Source organism: Galeopterus variegatus, unplaced genomic scaffold (genome assembly GCF_000696425.1).
Source record: "Galeopterus variegatus unplaced genomic scaffold, G_variegatus-3.0.2 Scaffold17, whole genome shotgun sequence".
In the NCBI taxonomy this organism is placed as follows: Eukaryota; Metazoa; Chordata; class Mammalia; order Dermoptera; family Cynocephalidae; genus Galeopterus; species Galeopterus variegatus.
The window spans coordinates 284,476-304,683 of record NW_007726128.1 but is presented as its reverse complement, the minus strand read 5'-3'; the positions used below and the strand labels follow the sequence as shown (position 1 = coordinate 304,683).

Sequence of the window (20,208 nt, the reverse complement as noted above, 5' to 3'; positions counted from 1 at the left end):
GCCCGGCCGAGGCTCGGGCAAGCCGGGCCCTGACGCCACCGGCGTTGACTGCGGCTGCGGGGTGCGGGGAGGGCGAGGGCGACCGCGGAGCCACAGCGGAGCTCGGGGCGGGGCTGGAGAAATGCCCGCGCCGGCGGGGGCGCCTGCCCGGCGTTTGTTTACGTCCCCCGTCTCGGTCGTTTTGCTCCCTGGGGAAGGAAGGAAAAGCGGCGGGTCTCACGGGAAAAGGCAGCCGGGAGTCGGGTGTCCAAAGGCCGCGGATCTGCCCAGAGCGGAGGGCGAGTCGCGGGCTTTCTCCCTCACCTCAGGGGGTAAGTTTCAGTCGGACTCAAGAGTTTCTTCTGTCCTGCTGAGCCGGGGTTGGTGGCTTTTTCTGCCACTCCCCCAACCGCGGAACGAAAACACAGTCCCTGCCGCGCAGCCCGTATTGTAGCGCAGAGCTCGTCTGGTCCTCACTTCACCGGGACGTCCCCGGGCTCCCTGCGGGCCGCTCCGATTTGATTCATCCCCAGCACTTACAGCGCCTGTTCCAGTGGTGGTTCTCAGTGTGGTCCGGGGCCAGCAGCAATGGCAGCGCCTACGCTTGTTAGAAATGCAAATTGTCGGCCCCACCCCGACGACTGACACCGACCCCCCCTGGACCCGGCCCGCCGTTAGCTGTTCAACGAACCCTCCGGGTGATTCTGATAGACGCCAAAGTCTGAGAATCACTGGTCCGCTTCGAGAGCTTGTACGATGCCATCAGAGTCTTCAATTTCGAAAAAACAGGTGTTCCCACCTTCCCGACTCCCTTTAAAAACTAATTGCTCTGTGACAGGGGGAAAAACAAATTAGAGAGGTGGAGTTCTGTTTCGTTTAGGGGAATAGCCGTCCCCGAGACCTAGCAGCAGTGCTTAGTGCTGAAACCTCTCTCTGTACTTTTCTGTCACTCTCGCTTTCTGTCTCTGCTCTCACAGGACTTAGGGAATGCTCTAGAGAAAATGCCTTCCCTTTGCGAGCAAAGTCCTCATGACTCAGCTGGCATGTAGTCGGAAGCAAGAACTGCAAATCTGCTTTCCCAACGTCGGCAAATGTCAGTTGTAATAAGAAATTGCTCCAAAATATTTATGTATGCTGGGTCCTGCATTTATTACAGCTGGAGTTGTGTTGCTTTAACTGTATGACCGTTTAGGATTTTGAGATAAAATGTTTCAGATTGCATGAGGTCAACCAGTGACGGCAAATTCAACGTTTGGCTTTAAGGATCTGATTGCTGAAGGCCTCAATGAACACTTTCTGGGGATTATGTGAATCTCCACTTCACACCTGCCCGTTTAGGTAGGGAAGTTGAACGGTTGCATTACTCTCTACCGAAGAGGAAGGGACACGGGTAACTGGAGTTCAAAGGCACTAAGTGCTGACTCAGCAGTTTCGCGTCCTATGTATTATTTTACGTATTTTCCACTCAGTGTGACCATTCTCACCACTCCTCCCAGCCCCAGATGCTTAGGCTTCCTTTACAACATGTACCATGCCTGGCCTCTGCCTACTTGTTTTGTGTTTGTGTGTTTAAATTCCCAGTCTCAGCTTTCTGCCCTGTCAAGCCCTGGTGGTCAGAGGACAACCACCCTGCAAGGCTTCATCTGGATGTGTTTGGCCACAACTCTTAAGATTTAGTAGGCTGGGACCTGCTGGTGGACTTGGTACATAGCAACCAACATTATAAACTAGTAAACAAACACCTGTTTAAACAACAGCATTATGTCCAAACATATGAACTACGGTTCAACAGGTTCTTTAGAATAAATTATAACTTTTGTTTTTGGAGGATGGCCGGGGCAGGTATTGAAGCCTGGACCGTGATGTTATCAGCATCACACTCTAACCAACTGAGGTAACTGACCAGCCAAATTATATCCTTTCTTTGACTTAAAGATTTTCTTGTATGATTTTGAGCATTTATCTAGATAACGTGGAACACACACACACACACACACACATTTTTGGAAATCTTTTTAACGATGGTCTGAACAAGAAAGTGGAAAGAACTTTGGACTTTGAGCCAGGGAACTTGGATTGGAGTGTGGGCTATGCCACAGGCCAGGTCAGTAAGTTTGGAAAAACACACACGCGCGCGCGCGCGGAGTGCTTGTAAGGCCTCCAGAATTTCATTATTCATAAATCTCAGGTTGAGAACCTGTCAGAGCTCTTCTCTTGACTTCTATTTAATTACATCCTTCAGTACATCTGAATAATTACCCCCTCATTTATCTGTCTGGAAATGTGATGTAATAATAGAAAGAGCACTAGACTGGAAGTCTGGAAAGACTGGTTCCAGTTCAGCTTTCATTACTGTTATGTTATCTTGAGGAAATCCTGAAATCTGCCTTTTCCTAAATGTCCTCATATATAAATTACAGTACGTTTGTTGAAGACCTGCTGTAGGTACATATTCTAGATGCTGGAGATTTATAAATCTAGGTACTAGATTACATCAGAGGGATGTGCCCTTAATGCATTTCATGTCTTGGTTTACAAAAATTTAATATGTTTATAATCTCATTTCCTTTAATCTTCACAGTATTTCATATGTGGATGCTGTTATAATGTACTTTATGTGAGGCAGGTGAGGCTGAGGATGTTTGAATGGGAACACACAGGCAGTGTGTGCAGTGGTTGAGGACAACATGGGCTCTGGAGTCATTTCCTGAATTCATATCTCAGTTCTGTTGTACATAATACATGTGACTTGGACTTAATCTGTGAAACAGTGATAATGAGTTAATACATAGAAAGCATACAAAACAGTACTAAATGTATAGTAAGTACTCAGTAAATTTTGACTATCACTTGGAAATGGGGAAATTCAATTTCATATTCAAGGTGTGGAGTTACAAAATAATAACAGTAAAACTAATATAAGTATTGAGCTTACTAGGTGCCATACACCTTCTGAGGGCTTTACTTCCACCTAGTCACTTAATCCTCATAGGAGGCACTATTATTATTTCCACTTTAGAGATAAAAGAGGCCAAGATCACACAGCTAGATTAGAAGTTGGTGGAGCTTGGATTAGAAGTCAGACAGTCTGACCCTGAAGTCCCCACTCTTAACCACAACACTACACTGTTTTGGGTGCTGTTTAACATACCTTAACATTGTACAAATAATAAAAATACATGTTTATATAAAAATGAGATGCACTATGTATTTATATGCTAAGGAATGGCAGCCTCCAGGATGATTCTAAGCTATTTGCCATGTCTGTTTTGTGTGCTGCATAAAGTATATCTAAGCTAGAAATAAAGGTTGGGGTATTTTTTTGAATTATGGAAAAAAATCAAAATCAAATTACTCTTGGCAGATGTTTTCAAATGGTGACTAAGTATTGGGTAATTGACCATAAACACTATTATATGTCTACTTTCTTCTGGATCTTTATCTACCACTTTTTAGTTGTGAACTTAAATGTGTTATAAAATTATAACAACCACCACCTTAGGAAGAAACAACCACCAAATGTTAGCTCACCTTTTTCACATTGACAAATCAAGTGTTTTCACTTTGTTATCCCAGCTTTGAGTTTTATTCAAATTTTATCATCTTTGTATAGATGAAAGTTAGCACTCTACTTGCTTGCTCCGTGCTTCTCGTGTAGTATATGCTGCTTTGTCACTTCTGATGTGTTTCTGATGTAGTCATAATCAGAGTGAACTAAAAAACTCTTAAGTGTGAAAAATATCTCAATGTTAAAACAATTTAAGAATTGTATGCGAGAAGGCAGCAAAATCATTGAAGATATATGTAAATTATGTATAAACAAACTTGGGGACCCTTCACAAGGGGGGTTTCAGACTTTTGACTCCCATTTATTAGCAATGCATATTTGAGAAAATTTCCCAATTGATCCATCCAACATTAGTTTCTCAACTTTGAAATGAGAACCGTGATTCAGAGAGTAGTTTTGAGAATGAAATGACATTGTATATTTAAGTTGCTTATCACAGTGCCTGGCACATAGTAAATACTTAATAAGGGGAGATATTACTAGATTACTTTTTCTAATATTTCCTTTAATAAAAAAATCTTTATTAAGATGATTCCCAAGTAGGGATGCTGTGAGATGGATTTAACTTCTCCTTGAAAACCCAATGGAAGCATTCTCTTTAACAACTGCTTCCCTTAATATTATTAGCATTTTATACAATTGTATGATAGAAAACCTCTAGGAATTCCTATTTTTGGCTTAAAGCTAGTGTTAAAGACTTATATTCTTTCCATTAATGTTGAAAAGCAAGGTTATAGAAGAAATTAGGAGTGAGATATATAGTTCCTGGTTCTGCAATCTACTCAGAGTACAACCCTAACAAACACCATATTTCTATGTCAGTTTTCCTACAAGGATAATGTAAATAATTTTCAAAACCTTAAACTCTGCAAGGAGACACGTTGTCAAGACACAATATGATATTATCATTGACCTGCTAGAAGGACATCTCCATATGTTTCATTGTGCAAATTTATCTTTGTTATGCTCTTTGTTAAGTCATCAAGTTAATACTGAACTCATCAGTTCTGACACGCTTAAGTAGTAAACTCTTCCCACTGTTGTTTGAATCCTCATCTTCTCACAGGGAGGAATTGTGTTTAACTTCATGGCATGTGAACTTTTCGATTATTAAGGCTTTCCTCCATCATAAGGAAGAGCAACTGTCTCTAGTCTTACTGGAACTATTTCTGTGGGAATTCCAAAAGAGAAGTAGTAGATTTATCAGTATTTCTTTTCTAATCAACAGGACAGTTTTGGCATGTGACTGACTTACACTTAGATCCTACTTACCACATCACAGATGACCACACAAAAGTGTGCTCTTCATCCAAAGGAGCAAATGCCTCCAACCCTGGCCCCTTTGGTGATATTCTGTGTGATTCTCCATATCGACTTATTTTGTCAGCATTTGATTTTATTAAAAATTCAGGACAAGAAGCATCTTTCATGATATGGACAGGGTAAGTGATTATGTAAATACCATTAATTACTCAGGATTTATCTACAGTGTCCTAAGCTTTATTAGAATGCTGAATTCTATAAAAAGATTAATTGTGTTTAAGAATAATTTGGGTTAAAAAATATTAGGTCAGGGCCGGCCCCGTGGCACACTCGGGAGAGTGCAGCACTTGGGAGCGCAGCGGCGCTCCCGCTGCGTGTTCGGATCTTATATAGGAATGACCGGTGCGCTCACTGGCTGAGCGTGGTGCGGGCGACACCACACCAAGGGTTGCGAGCCCCTTACCGGTCACAAAAAGACAAAAAAAAAAAAAAAAAATTAGGTCAAATTAACCAACATTATTAGAGGTTTTCTTTGGAACACAAGATTTAGAAATACATCAGTGATAACCAAGAGACAAATCCATAAACAGTACACCTGTATCAATGTCTTAAGATATTGATTAATGTGATAAGGCCTTGACTAAATAATCATAGAGAAAAGACAACAATGGGAGATAACCTGTGATGGTAATTTTGTAAAGCATCATTTGCTGGTGGTATAATTAACTAGTTCCATCCATCATGATAAAGAGGCCTGTATTTTTTGTACCTGGAGTAATGACTATGGCTAATACCTGTAGAGTGTGCACTGTTTTAATTAATTTATGTGTTGTAACTTATTTAATCTTTACAATTGGTATTATTATTCCCACTTTACAGATGAGGAAATGAAGGCATTGAGCATTTAAGTAACTTGCCCAAGTGTACACAACTAGTAATTGGCAAAACTGAAATGTGAATCCAGGCATTTTGGCTTTGAAATCTGTGCTTTTAATTACTTCAGTTTTTTGCCTGTCATAAATCTTCAGTCAGACAGTGAAATAAGCTGGGATTTCAAGTTTATTTGTTGTATTACTTTTTTTTTTTTTTCATTTTCATAGGATTCTCTGTGGGGGAGAGGTAAGCGAAGAGTAGTTTATCAACTCTCTAACTGTTATTTGTTATTTTAAAGTGGAAGTCTACAGTGATAGGTACAGCAAAGCATTAAGCATAGATCTAGTGACACTTTATGAAAACTAATATTGTTCTTCACAATTGTCTCCTTTTCAGGGATAGCCCACCTCATGTTCCAGTTTCTGAACTTTCGACAGACACTGTTATAAATGTGATTGCTAATATGACAATCACCATCCAGAGTCTCTTTCCAAATCTCCAGGTTTTTCCTGCACTGGGTAATCATGACTACTGGCCACAGGTAAATTTGACATCAACCTCCCAGAAGTGCTTAAAGGATTTTTCTCATTGGTAGTATCAAAATTATGACAGTAACTAGCCAGTGGTGGGCATGGGAATGGGTTGTATAGAGTGTACTCTTAATGCTAACTACTGAGGAAGGCAAGACAAGTGCTCTGGGGACTTTAAAAGGATCCTTTTAATAATTCATAAAATGTATGTCAATAGTGAGTTTTCACAAGCAAACTACTCAGGTTGTGGATTATTAATTCCTGTTTTTCTTCATAATCTTCTCTTTCTCCATTCTGTTGAATCATTTTCTTATTCATTGGCATTTCTATGACAGGGTTAGCAAGGAAGGTTAATGTTGACAAATGTTTACATTTTCCAGAATTTCTGTCAGGCATACAAAGATCTCCACACTCTGATTTAAGCTGGATTGTGATGAAAAACAAAAACATAACAAACTACCTTAAGAACTGAAGGGGGAGGTCGATGTTCAAATAAAGTTTATATAAATAAGATGTAATTTAAGGCAGAGACTGTGTGCAAGCTAAATAATGCCTAATATAGCCCTGGGGTCTAACAATCAGAGTAGCAATTTGTTAAGCAATTTTTACATGACAGCTGGATAGTTCTCCTGGTTACAGAATCTTTGTTTCAGTACCAAAGTCTTAAATTTGTACAGATTCAAGATCCTGGAGATTGCTGTTTAGTCCATGGTGTGGCAAACTATGGCCTGTGGTTCAAATTTGGCTCATTGCATGTTTTTGTAAATAAAGCTTTATAGGAACATGGCTGTGTTTCCATTCATTCTGTATTGTCTGCGGCTGCTTTTGTGCTAGAATGGCAGAGTAGAATAGTGTCACAGAGGCCGTATGATCCATAAGCTTGAAATAAATATTATCCTTCCCTTTATTGAAAAATTTGACTGATCCCTGGTCTAGTTTAACACTTCATTTTGTAGATGAGGAAACTGAGGACCATGTATTAGTCCATTTTGTGTTGCTGTAACAGAACACCTGAGACTGGGTAATTTATAAAGAACAGAGGTTTATTTGGCTTACGATTCTGGGACAGCTGCATCTGGCATGGGCTTCAGGCTGCTTCTACTCATGGTGGAAAGCGGCAGGTAGGTGACAGGTACAAACAGATCACATGGGAAGAGGAAGCAAGAGAGAGAGAGAGAGAGAAGTTGCCAGGGTCTTCTAAACAACCAGCTCTCGTGAGAACTAATCAAGTGAGAACTCACTCACTACCCCCTTCCCTCAGGGAGAGCATTAATCCATTCATGAGGGATCTGCCCCCATGATTGAAACAGCTTCCAGCACTGCCACATTGCGGATCAGATTCCATGAGTTTTGGCAGGGACAACACATCCAAACTCTAACACCCTGGTCTGGTTTAACCCTTCATTTTGTAGATGAGAAAACTGAGGCCCAGAAATGTTAAGTTGCTTGTCCAAGTGCTCACAGCACTTAGTGGCAGACCTCACATTCCGGATCTTTTCACCCAGTCCTGGGTTCAGTTAGACCAATATCCTTTCACACCTTCCTTATTCTTGCCATACTAGTAAACTCAATATTTCCTAAACATATTCACTTTGTTCAGTTTTTTTTCCTGGCTCAGACCTTGATGGTCTGAGTGCAATGATGTTTACAACCAGTATATCACAACCAGTTATAGATTTCTTTTTTTTTTTTTAATTTTTTTTTTTCCTTTTTGTCTTTTTTCGTGACCGGCAACGGATCGCAACCCTGAGTGTCGCGCCCATACCGGACTGGTACCGGCAACGGGATCGCAACCCTCGGTGTTGCACCCGTACCTCGCTCAGCCAGTGAGCGGCCAGTCTGTATGTGGGATCCGAACCCTCGGCGGGAGCGCCACCGCACTCCCAAGCAGCGCACTGTAGCAGTGCGCCACCGGACCGGCCCCCAGTTATAGATTTCTTTGTTCCATCTCATGTCAAATGGATAATTAGTAGGTGTTTTGGTTGTTTAAGCTAACCTAATCTGAATATAATGATTTTGAAAAGTTGTGCTCTAGGATAGGTTTAAGTTCAAGTGACTTCTTGGCCCTGGCTTCCAACCTGGTGATGAACAACAATAAGTGAGTCTTTATGAGTCAGCCTCTCAAATGCTAGTCAACTTTATATTGAGATGTTAGGCTACATAGTGCAGAGGCCTAGGGACAATCTGCACGAGCCCGAGGTTACACACATTGTTTTTATATGCCTTAGGTGACAGGCAGGCTAGTATAGCAGAGAATGTGGGGTTTAGAGTCATATTCACTACATTTAAATCCCTATCCTGCTCTTCTTCTAATAGCTTGACCAACTTGAGTAGTTCACTTAATGTCCCTGACTCATAGGTCACTCATTTGTAAATAGGAGCAATAATACCTACCTTGTGAAATATTTGTGAGAATTAGTGATAATATATAAAAAGGGTATAGTCTACTCCCTGGCACATAATAGGCCTTCGATAAGTGGGGTGGTGGTTATTTGTAGCATTAAGTAGTGACCCAGGATACATTTTTCTGAGTCCTTTGAGGGTTTGTTTCATTTTAACTTTATCTTCTTTTTGTCAAGTCAAATATTATAATAATTCAAAGATACAGATGCTACAGGTATCTACCTTCCGTACTATATCTTAATTTATGTATAGCTAGGGTAAATTGGACAGCGTGTATACCTTAAACAGTTCATTTTTTTTCCCTTTCTAGCTTATGATCTTATATATGAAAATATTTTTTATATTATTCTGCCATCCTTCTGCTTCACAGTTTTAGAAGTGTCAAACATAACATGAAAACCTCACAGCAAATTCTCCTAAAGATTGATAGCTGGGATATACTTCAAAAAGTTCGTAGAAAAGTAGAATTGAAAGATTTTACGAATCCTTCCATGAACTTTTTGAAGGCTCCTCATAATTCTGGAGAGTAAATTAATTGGGAGTAAATAAAGTCAACAAGTGTTATTTCTCCATTAAAACCCCATAAACACGCACCATAGCTACATAAACATACCTATATAGATGCATGTCCCTACTCATTACATAAGAAGTAGTTATTAATGTGGGCAGTCCAGGGATTCCCTCCTGTTACCGCCCAAGGAAGCAGTCTGGTTCAGGGTCCCCATTTACTCCTACAGTGGTAAGATTGGTGCCACCAAATTTATGGGTGGGTCCTTTGCCATTATACCTCATTTCTCAGCAGTGGTCATGTCACAACTAGAAAGGATTGAGAAGGTAATGTGGTGCAATTGACAACTGAACATAAGAGAGACGGTGGAAAGAGCCGGGGATTTAGACCCAGCTCTGGGACTGACCAGCTGTCTCTGGATTAAATCACCTAAATTTTCTGGTGCTCATATTTCTCATATTTAAAATAAGAAAGCCCAGAGTGATAATTTGAAGATTCTACAGTACCATCCCATACTTTGGCATCCATTCCAAAGTAAACAAATGCCAAGAATTATGGCTTTATATTGTGATTATATTACCAATTTTTAGTCCAAATCTGTATTTGCCTAAACCATTGTATAATTCTCAAACAGGTGACCTTGATCTCTGACACAAACTGAAAATACATTTTAGGGAACTTGTTCCAGTTAAAGCAAGGCATTTGGTTATTACTTGCCCCAAATATAAATTGAAAAATAACTAAATATTTTGAGAAATGCTGACAGGGAAACTCTTCTAAGAAAGAGGCCTGTATCGCCACATGCAGAAAGAAATGAGGAGAGTGAAGACAAGGGCCTCTGGTTTTTAATATAATTTTTTAAAACAAAAAGTAGAAATAATTATCCAGTTTCACAACTGATTTCTGGGTTTTTATTTAGTGTTTATTTTCTTAAGGTTTTCCCCTCTAGAGCTTATGTCACCATAAAGACAACTTTATGATAATATAAAATTGATATGATAAAAATACGCTTTATGATTATTAATTTTTTTTTATATTTTATAACGTGCTCTTTAAAAAATTAAAACATGTTGATATAATTTAGGCTGCCATAAACAGACTTCTTCCAATCAAGAGCATGTCATTATAAATTTTTATTCAAGGAGTTAAGCTTCATAACAGTTTTAACATTTCAGAGGATTTTGTTAAATTCTAAAATCATGAAATTTTTCCCATTCCCTGGACATGCTACACCAGAACCTGCATGTTCAGGCCCAAACCTGCCTTCAGTGTCTCTTTAATGAGCACACTTTCACATCTGTCCTTTACCCTGGCCGCACGAAAACACGAGCTTTTCTCTGTACATGGCACACACCTTCATGCCCCTGTGTTTGTGTCTGGGCCATTGCTTTTACTTTGATGGTCTTTCTTGTCAACTTGAAATAGTTATTGAAGGCCTGGTTCAAATGCTCTCTTTGCTCTCCATCCTGCCTTGATTGTCCCTGCCTCTATGCTCCCAGGACTTCTGTAGGAGCACCAAGTGCATTGTTTTATAATTAGTTGATTATATTTGTCCTCTACTCCCAAACTCAGTTATAAATTTCGCAAAGACTATGTCTATCTAGTATTCATCCTGGTATCTACAGATGCTTAACATAATAGTTCTCAAGTAATGTTTAAATTAATTAATACATGTATCTTTAATATTTCAATGGTGGATCATATCGTTTGTGCCCAGGATCAGCTGCCTATAGCCACCAGTAAAGTGTACAATGCAGTAGCAAACCTGTGGAAACCATGGCTAGATGAAGAAGCTATTCAAACTTTAAGGAAAGGTAAGTGAAAACTTTCTTCTCCCTATTTTGCCTCCATTTTTATTCATGTTCGTTAGACCTAAATCTTTAATGTTTGCTTGGGTGTGCCAATTCTGGAAAGCCTCTGCACCCAGTTTTTCTGGAGGACAGTGACTGGTAACATTGCCTGACACATATTGAGAACCTGTTTATCAGTAAACCTGTTTTTTTTCCACCGTCAATCAGATATTGCTACGGTTTGAATGTTTGTTCTCTCTGCAAGTCCTGTTGAAATTTAATTGCCATTGTAACAGTATCAAGAGATAGGGCCTTTAAAAAGGTGATTAGGTCATGAGGGCTCCACCTTTATGAATGGATTAATACTGTTATCACAGGAGTGGGTTAGTTATCAGGGGAGTTTGGCCTTCTTTTTTTCTATGTCTTCTGTGCTCCCTTTCACCTTCCACCATGAGATGATCTTCACCAGATGCTGGCACAATGCACTTGGACTTACCAGCCTCCAGAACTGCGAGAAATATATTTCTCTTCTTTATAGATTGCCCACTCTATGATATTCTGTTATGGCAGCAGAAAATAGACTAAGACAGGTATGTTTCACATGAAGCAAAGCTGAACTTTGGATTTGAATGTAAATAAAAGTATGTGTTTTTAACTGGAAGTTGATTGGGAAGAGAGAGTGGACAGTAAATTTTAACCAAGCAATCATAGCTGTATAAAACAAACAGCTGGTAAACTGAGGATATCTAAGCTTTTAACTTGGACCCTTAGATGCTTGAAGAGATAATGCATAATTAATGTATGGTAAGTCCTGCCCTATGTGGCTTTTGCAATTATTTTGTTGTGGTGGTTGTTTTTGCTCGCCCTAGGCAAATCATAGTACATATGAATTTGAGACCTGCTATCTTAGGCCATGGTTCCAAATAATCTAGGAAACTATGTTCAGCACTACACCCGCAAACATGAAAGACACAGGAAGAACTTGTGCAAGTTAGAGGGTGAACCACAAAGAACAATCAGGTTTTCTAAAGAGACACTCTGGATTCTAAGGAGGTTCAGCTTAAAGCAAAGAGTAGCAAGCAGAAAAGAGCTGACAAATGGAACGATGGCCCTAAGAAAAAGCCATGTGAGTTTCACAATGATATCCATTCCAGTGATGTCTAATTTCTAGTTAAACACTGGAGTACAATATTTCAGTTGAAAGTCATAAAAGGCTTTCTGTAAAAATCTTTTTTTATTTTTTTCTGTGAAAATCTTAAAAGCAAGAGTTATTTGGAGTAGAGATGCACTGCATGAAGGATCTCAAACTTTGTCTTCCAGAGCTGCTCATTAGAAATACTGTCATCTACTACTGGGACATAAAGGGCAGCTTCTCAAAATAACTTATAACAAATTCAAACCTATTTGCTCTCTTGATACCATAGTAAAAAATCATAAGGTGTTATGACTACAAGGAGGAATAAAAGAAATTAAAGAGGCATTGTACAGTCATGATTGAAAGTTAAGGAAAGCCATGGATGGTGAGTGGGCCCAGGGCAAAGAAAGCAGAGCCCAGATCTCAGTGGTTAGCTCGGTTAGTGCCATTGCAGTAGACCCTTGGGTGCTCTGTCACCACGGGTTCATAGGCATGAGTGGGATTATGCCTTTATTCTCTTCTCTACTGAAATTGTAGCAGCTCTGGTTTATCCAGCATTTCTGAAGTTTCTTTCTCCATGGTCTCTCACAAGATCCGTGTCTGTTCCCATTCTTTGGATTTTATATTTCACTATATCTCTCATCTTAACTCCCCAATCCTATGAAAGTAGAGTTTCTTTTGTAAAATTCAGTCTTATTGCTTACTGCTCAAACATTTAATTTTATTTTCATCGTAATATTGGATACAACTGTTGTTACCTCAATATGTGGAAGTACCAGCATTGGACCTGGCACATACATAGTAGGTTGTCAATAAATGTTAAATCTGATTCTGATCTAATGACTACCTATCTATGTGCAAACTAAACAACGAGAAACAAATACAAGCTTCCAGGATTGTAAACCTTAAGAATTTGCTTTCAGTGTCTGTGTATTTGTTTTTGTATTTTCCTAAAATGTGTTTTTAAACTGTTTTTATAGGTGGCTTTTATTCACAGAAAGTTACAACTAACCGAAACCTTAGGATCATCAGTCTAAACACAAATTTGTACTATAGCCCAAATGTCGTGACCCTGAACAAGACTGACCCAGCAAATCAGTTTGAATGGCTAGAAAATACACTGAACAGCTCTCAGCAAAATAAAGAGAAGGTAGAACCTACAGACCAAAATCATCAAGGGATAAATGGAAGGCTAAATTCCTCTATTTATTGAACATGGGGCAGAGAGTAAGGTATTAATAAAAAAAAAAGTATTAGAATTTGAAAATATTTTCACATGAAACACATTATGACTTGTCTCTGATGTTTTAATTTGTTTTGCTTTTAGTGCTTTTAGAATGAATTGTCATCTATTGGTATAAAAAAAGCCTGATCTAAAAAATTATGACCAAGGTCACAGTGACCTTACATCAGTAACAATGTGGTATAAATGAGACAAGTGCAAATATAGTCACCTTAATAGTTTTATAATCTCATCTTTTTTTTGTCATAAATAGGAGAGATGGTATATTTGCTTTCTAAATTGTATTTAATATGCTTTCAATCTTGGGTGTACAAATGTCATTTAGTTGTGATAAATGTGCTGAAAGATTCTCATAAGTCCTCCTTGTGTTTCTTTTTCCAGGTGTACATCATAGCACATATTCCAGTGGGATATCTGCCCTATTCCAATGGCACCACAGCAATGAGAGAATACTATAATGAGAAACTGATAGACATTTTTAGAAAATACAGCAATGTCATTGCAGGACAATTTTATGGACATACTCACAGAGATAGCATTATGATTCTTTCAGATAAAAAAGGTAATGTGACTTTCTGTTTGCTTCTCCCCAGTCCAAGACGCTAGAGCAAAGCATTGAATATCTAATAAATGTACTGATTTCATAATTGAAAAGTTTTATTAAAAAACCTGCCAGCACTAGCCTTTTCTGAATTATTTTCAACGGTTGTATGACAAGTGTCCAAATCATGAAATTAGGCCTGCAATGGATTTTTTCAACATAAACTGCTTAGCTCCAAAAGTCCAGCAGCATTCATTTGCTGTCAACACAAAAGTCTCTGAAACTCTCAGGTCATTCAAATATTGATTTAGATCCTTGAGTTTAGAGAAATATTACTACTTGTTATTTACCTGCTAGTCTCAATTTTCTTTTGATATGACTTGTTTTATTTCTCAGAATTTAAAAAGCAAAGCCCAATTTATACAATGGTTTAAAATAAAATATATTAAGCTCTTACTTGTGATTATTGACATTGTTGCCCATGCAGCATTAAAAGAAAAATGAATAAATAAGAAGAACCTCTTGCAAGAAACTGAGTTAACAAAATAAGAGTTCTGATTTTAATGTAGTCATAAAGGAAAAAAACATCAATATGCATTTGGTTTCAGTAATTGGGGAATATTTTTGAAATGTTTACCTCTCATCTAGAATGCATTGGCTTGGTAAGAATGACTACTTTTCAGCATTTGACAGTTCTTTTTTTACTCAGAAAGAAATTGATTCTCATAATAGATATTTATAAAGCGTGGTGACACTTTAGTAAAATTCTTATTATGTAATATTGTGGGGATTTTTGGGGGTCTAGCCTGTATGGGGATCCAAACCCTTGACCTTGGTGTTACAACGCTATGCTCAATTATTATGTAATATTGTTTTAGGTAGAAGTACAGAACAAACTAGTTGGTATTTTTGTGTGTGTGTGTACTTGGGATAGATTTTGATTTTTTATTATGAAAATTTCAAATATATATAAACGCAGAGAGAATGATGCAACTCCCCATGTACATCTTCAACATCTATGAAGATTTTGCCATATTCACTTTACCTCTTTTTAATTTTTCTTTTTTGACTGAAATATTGGAATGTGAATCTCAAACATTAGATCTATTTCAGCTCTCTATAGTTTTGTACTCATTGCTAAAATATATGGATAATTTACTCAACCACAATAACATTAACCTGCCTAACGAAACCAAAAATCATCCTTTGGTATTGAGAATAAAAATTATGTTTCTCAAAATTGTCTCTTTATAGTTGTCCAAGTTCAGGATCCGTCAATGATCACACATCATTTGACTGTTATGTATGTTATTAATCTCTTAATCTGAAACCTGTTTATATTTTTAGTAAAAACTCTACCTTTGAAAATGTGTGTTTATGTACATATGTTTTGTCCAGGAAGTCCAATAAGCTCTTTGTTTGTGGCTCCTGCCGTTACACCAGTGAAGGGTGTTTTAGAAAAACAGACCAACAATCCTGGTATCAGATTATTTCAGTATGATCCTCGTGATTATAAATTATTGGTAAGTTGGCAGTTTCAGAGTTGACCCCATATTTATGCACGTCTTTGCAGTTTTCATTAGTTTAGTTGAATGTTTCTTAATACAGCTATGTGAGATGTATTTTATGTTGAAATCTCATGATGTTCTTCTTTTTTGTACTTGGAATGTGTCAGCACTTTCTAAGTGTGGGCTGATGAGGTGAGCTTTTGAGAGGCTGTTTCTATCCTTCTAAGGACTTCACATTTATTTAGATGAAGTTTTCATTGGGTGGTGCCTTACTGTGGACTTGTATACGTACTGAAACATTTCACTATTAACTGCTCTTCTCCAGAAGTGTGTGGGATCTGCAACCATACTCTCTCATAGGTTGTATTACTAAACTTCTCTGTGTCCCAGTCTATTCCTTCATAAAATAGGTATTAAAATATTATTGAATTCACTGAGTTGCTGTGAAGATTCCATGAACAAATGTATGTAAAACACTTAGAAAAATGTTTGGCCCTTGCTAGCTCAATAGATGCTAGCAAAAAAAAAAAATTTAAGAAAAAAATGAGTTGGACATTCACCTTTGAGACAAAGTCTCTGAACTATGTTCACGACTCTGCTTTAGGACAATTTAGCATCAAAAGCTTTTAGGTACTTCAATTTGGGTAACTGCCTTTTTCTACAAATATAATTTGAAAATAATTCACCTCAATGAATGTTGTTGTTGATGTAATTGCATTTTTTCCTAGATAAATTTAAATAGGAGATGGCTCTTGTATTACTCAAAATAGCAGAACGAGGAGGTAGGACAGCAGAACTCTGGTTTAGTCTATAAACATTCAATTAATTCTTTAATTTTAAAGAATTGACTGATAAACTTGTCAAAGGAATTCTTTTACAACTATTAGTTGCCTGGTTTTGGATCTGAACCTCAGATATATAGATGTGTATATCTGTATGTGTGTATATATATAAAAGCATGTGTGTGTGTGTATATATATCTACTGTCATGGAAAGATTTCCCCAATATAGCATTAAATAATGTTTAAAAGTACAAGACAGTTTGTATAGTATGATTCCGTTTTTTGAAAAAAATTAAAAAGGTATGTAGGTATATCTTTTCTAAATATTTATCTTTGTTTTGTTCATCAAGTCTAGGACAACACAGGTACACTGGAATGCTGGTTAAACTTTAACAACTGGTTCACTAGGGGGAAAGTGCCTTAATTTGTAGTGTTTGCCATTTTCCATGATAGAAATACCCATCATGGACAATTTCAAGCTACTAAAGTGACATCCACTGACTCACAGCATTCCTGAAAATTTACCAATCAGCTTTGGTGAGCTGGTACAAGCCTCCCCCAGCACACAACTGATTTATACACAACTATAGCAATGGTTAACTTGGAGGTGTGTGAATTGAAAGCTTTTTATTTTTATTTTCTGTATAGTTTGGATTATTTGTTATTAGGTCCTACATTGTTTTTAAAATTAGAAAAGTGATAGAGGTTTTGTATCAAGCCTATTTTTCTTTAAAACCAATTCTCACTCTTTTTAAAGAATACAACTTTAAATTAAGAATGTAGTATAAATCTTAATTATGACTCTTCTTGTGTAGTACTTTCTGTGCTGAAAAATGAATGAGGCTTTGTTACTGTTTTTAATTGTAGGATGTGTTGCAGTATTACTTGAACCTGACAGAGGCAAATCTGAAGGGAGAATCCAACTGGAAGCTGGAGTATATCCTGACCCAGACCTATGACATCGAAGATTTGCAGCCGAAAAGTTTATATCAATTAGCTAAACAATTTGCACTGCTAGACAGTAAGCAGTTTATAAAATACTACAATTACTTCTTTGTGAGTTATGACAGCAGTGTAATTTGTGATAAGAAATGTAAGGCCTTTCAAATTTGTGCAATTATGAATCTTGATCGTATTTCCTATGTAGATTGTGTCAAACAATATTATATAAAGCACAATCACTAGTATTTCTCTGTTTGTGTTCATAGCAAATGTAACACTGCTCTCTTTCTGAGATCAGTTTGTGGGAATTGTTATGTTAATGTTTGTGAAATACTGAGTGGGAAAGCAGAATTCCTGTCTTTGCTTTCCTTGTTATGATACCCAAATGTAGATATTTTTGAGATTCTAAATTTTTATTACATTGAATATATTTAAACTGCCCATTAATAGAATAACATTTGGATGTAAATATCCTATCTTCCAGTTTATATAATTATATCTAATTTATAACCTTGTTGAAATGGTCATTTATACAATAAAGCAAATTACTTCTCCCTAAGCATGATGAAGTATTCTTAATATAATTTTCAGTTTTCAGTCAGTTCACTCTTGTTAAAATCTCATGTGCTAAGTAGGTTTAGCACTGTTTACATCTCATGTGTAAACCAAGGTTAACACTGTTTACATGTACTGTCTACTCTTGAGAAAATGCAAGGTCTCATTAGGGTCATCTCTGAGTCTATAAAACATTATGGGACATGTATAGCCTGGCTTTCTTCATTCTGGGGGACTTCAGTACTGCTAACTTTTAAGGATGAGAATGTCACAAGTTGTCCTTATCATAAGTTCAGTGTTACCATAAGGCCTGGGTCCTAGTCCAGTGCCTGGCATCTAGTAAATAATTGTTGGAATGAATTGAAAGCTATGAATATTTGTCAAAGAAATATGGTAGGATACAGTTGTAGCATTTTCTTTATCATGATATACCAAGAGAGAATAAAAATGAACTTTTATTTAGCAGGATTGTTTTTAGGGTTTTCCAATGGCTCAAGCTGTCTTCTGCTTTCAGGCTAACTGGGAAAATTAAAGCAAAAGAGTGGAGGGAGAGTCTGAGGGATTTAAGGGAAGAGAAGATTGTACACCCCAATACTTTGGTTTGCTGGAGAAGACTGGAAAATAAATAATTATTCAAGACACTTTTTAAAGATGGTAAGGCAGTCTTTATTCAAGGTAGACCATGGAGATAGGTATAGGGACTACTGTTGTGGGATCCTGCAGTAGGGGAGAGAAAGTGGACTCAGTTCTGATTTCAAGAAGGACAAGTGGAGATATACAACCAAGGAGCAGGGTGGAGGTCTGTGGATTGAAAGTTATTAGGTGAAACATTAAGGATAAGAGGATTTCTGGCTATACTGACTTAATAGGACTATTCTTGAAGGCAGGCCAGCATGGTAAAATATCAAGGGTGGGAGATTTTCCTTAAACTGAGTTAGCAAGATTCTTGCTCTTACTGGATCCTTCAAGAACAGAGAGAGAAGCCCAATGTTGGCCTAGTCAAGAAGAGAAATCAGTGGAGCCAGACTAAAATTTGTTCAAAGGAGAGAGTCTTTGTCAAGACATACAATCAAATACGTTAGGTTAAGAAAAGTGAAACTCATCATCTTTTTGACTGGTTTGATTTCATGTAAAAAAATAATACTTATAGTTGTAAGATATCATCATAATGAAAACAAGTTGTCCTGATTTCCAGAGGGCTGAGAAAATAAATATTACAAAATAAAGATATTATATCTAAGGAACTGTCACTATTCACTAGATAAGCAGTTTTTGTTTTACTTTTTAGGATTCAAAAAGTAAATTAGTATGTCTTAGAAGTGAGAATACTTAAAACAAAAATTTATTGTTCTAAAATAATCACATCATTTAGAAATCATCATGCCTGCAATTATATTTCAAGTTGGTATTTTCAAATGATTAGATTGTATATTCATATATTCTTATACTTATGGACAGAAGTTCTAAGAAAACAAGTTTGCACCATGTAAAGAAAAATTTAAAAACAGCAAAAACCAAAGATGGCATGAGCTGACTTGGGAAGGGAGTCCCGGCACCAGAAGTGAACAAGCTGGGCTTGCAGAGTTTTATAGAGAAAATTCCTGCATCTACTAGGGGATGTTGGGCAGTGAACATTTAAGGTTCATCCTACATTATTCTATAGTTAAAATTTTTTCATGGCAACATTTTGTGTTGTTTACTTTCACCTTAAAACAGAAATAATGATCTTAAAATTTGAGTGACATTTAAGGATGTTATTAGTAACTAAACAAGTTTTTCCATTCTGAAATCAGTGTGTTGAAATTATTTATTGTGGTTTATTTCAGATTATGTTCAAATATATAACGAATTTTATTATGCCGCAGGAACACTTGATTTGCCTCTGTTTATTGATGGTGCTTTGGCAAATTCACAAAATACTTCCTATTTAGATTTTTAAAACTGCTACTTTGAAAACAGTGTTGATTCCATGTTAGCCATATATTGCTAGGAAGGAGGGGGAGTAACGGTGAGGAGAATGGGAGAGAGTCCTGAATGACAGCCACTGATTTAGGGGTGTAGATAGATTTAGGGGCAAAACATACATGAATTACGTATACTAGGAAATATCTATTCAACTGAATTTTTTCCATTTATGATAGTAATACTCTTAAATATTATGAATGCATTGAGTAAATCAAACAGGCACCTTCCCTCTTGCATTAAAGCAGTAGAAGAATCTGCTTAGTAAATTCAGCAGCACTGCTAGTGGTACCTACTCTAGGATACCATTTGATCTTGTGTCCAGACCCTTAATAGAGTATTCTTTTACTGTCATATTGTAAGATGAGCTGAATCCTGCCTCTCAAATATTGTCACATCTGCCTCGAGTGACTCTTTTAGGCAATGAGCTTCATGCCAAAAGGAGAAAACAGGAACTTCACTGGGCTAACAGTACAGGTAATGAGACTCTTTCTGGACCTGCTTGCTAAATAAAATCTATGAGACTTGCTTTCATTGTTAATCTCATCAGATAACAAAGTTGTAAAGGAAGAAGGCAATAGCCTTCACCTTCCTCTAACTGTTGGAGCTACCTGTAAATTCTGAAA

General features: G+C 37.4%; 1 protein-coding gene across 2 annotated transcripts in view; it reads left to right on the top strand.

Annotated features, from left to right (window-relative positions):
- SMPDL3A (sphingomyelin phosphodiesterase, acid-like 3A) overlaps positions 1 to 17,624 on the top strand; it is a 19,245-nt gene extending 1,621 nt beyond the window's left edge. Inside the window, exons 1-8 of one of the 2 annotated variants that reach the window (XM_008566863.1) lie at positions 655 to 768; positions 4,776 to 4,989; positions 6,080 to 6,224; positions 10,842 to 10,938; positions 13,030 to 13,199; positions 13,674 to 13,854; positions 15,232 to 15,356; positions 16,991 to 17,624. In XM_008566863.1, the coding sequence (XP_008565085.1) occupies positions 4,976 to 4,989; positions 6,080 to 6,224; positions 10,842 to 10,938; positions 13,030 to 13,199; positions 13,674 to 13,854; positions 15,232 to 15,356; positions 16,991 to 17,308 (1,050 nt within the window). In that variant the 5' untranslated portion in view covers positions 655 to 768; positions 4,776 to 4,975 and the 3' untranslated portion in view covers positions 17,309 to 17,624. Of the gene's footprint in view, positions 1 to 654; positions 769 to 4,775; positions 4,990 to 6,079; positions 6,225 to 10,841; positions 10,939 to 13,029; positions 13,200 to 13,673; positions 13,855 to 15,231; positions 15,357 to 16,990 lie in introns of those variants that run through there. The other variant, XM_008566869.1, reaches the window with a different exon arrangement.
- Positions 17,625 to 20,208: the final 2,584 nt, after the last annotated feature.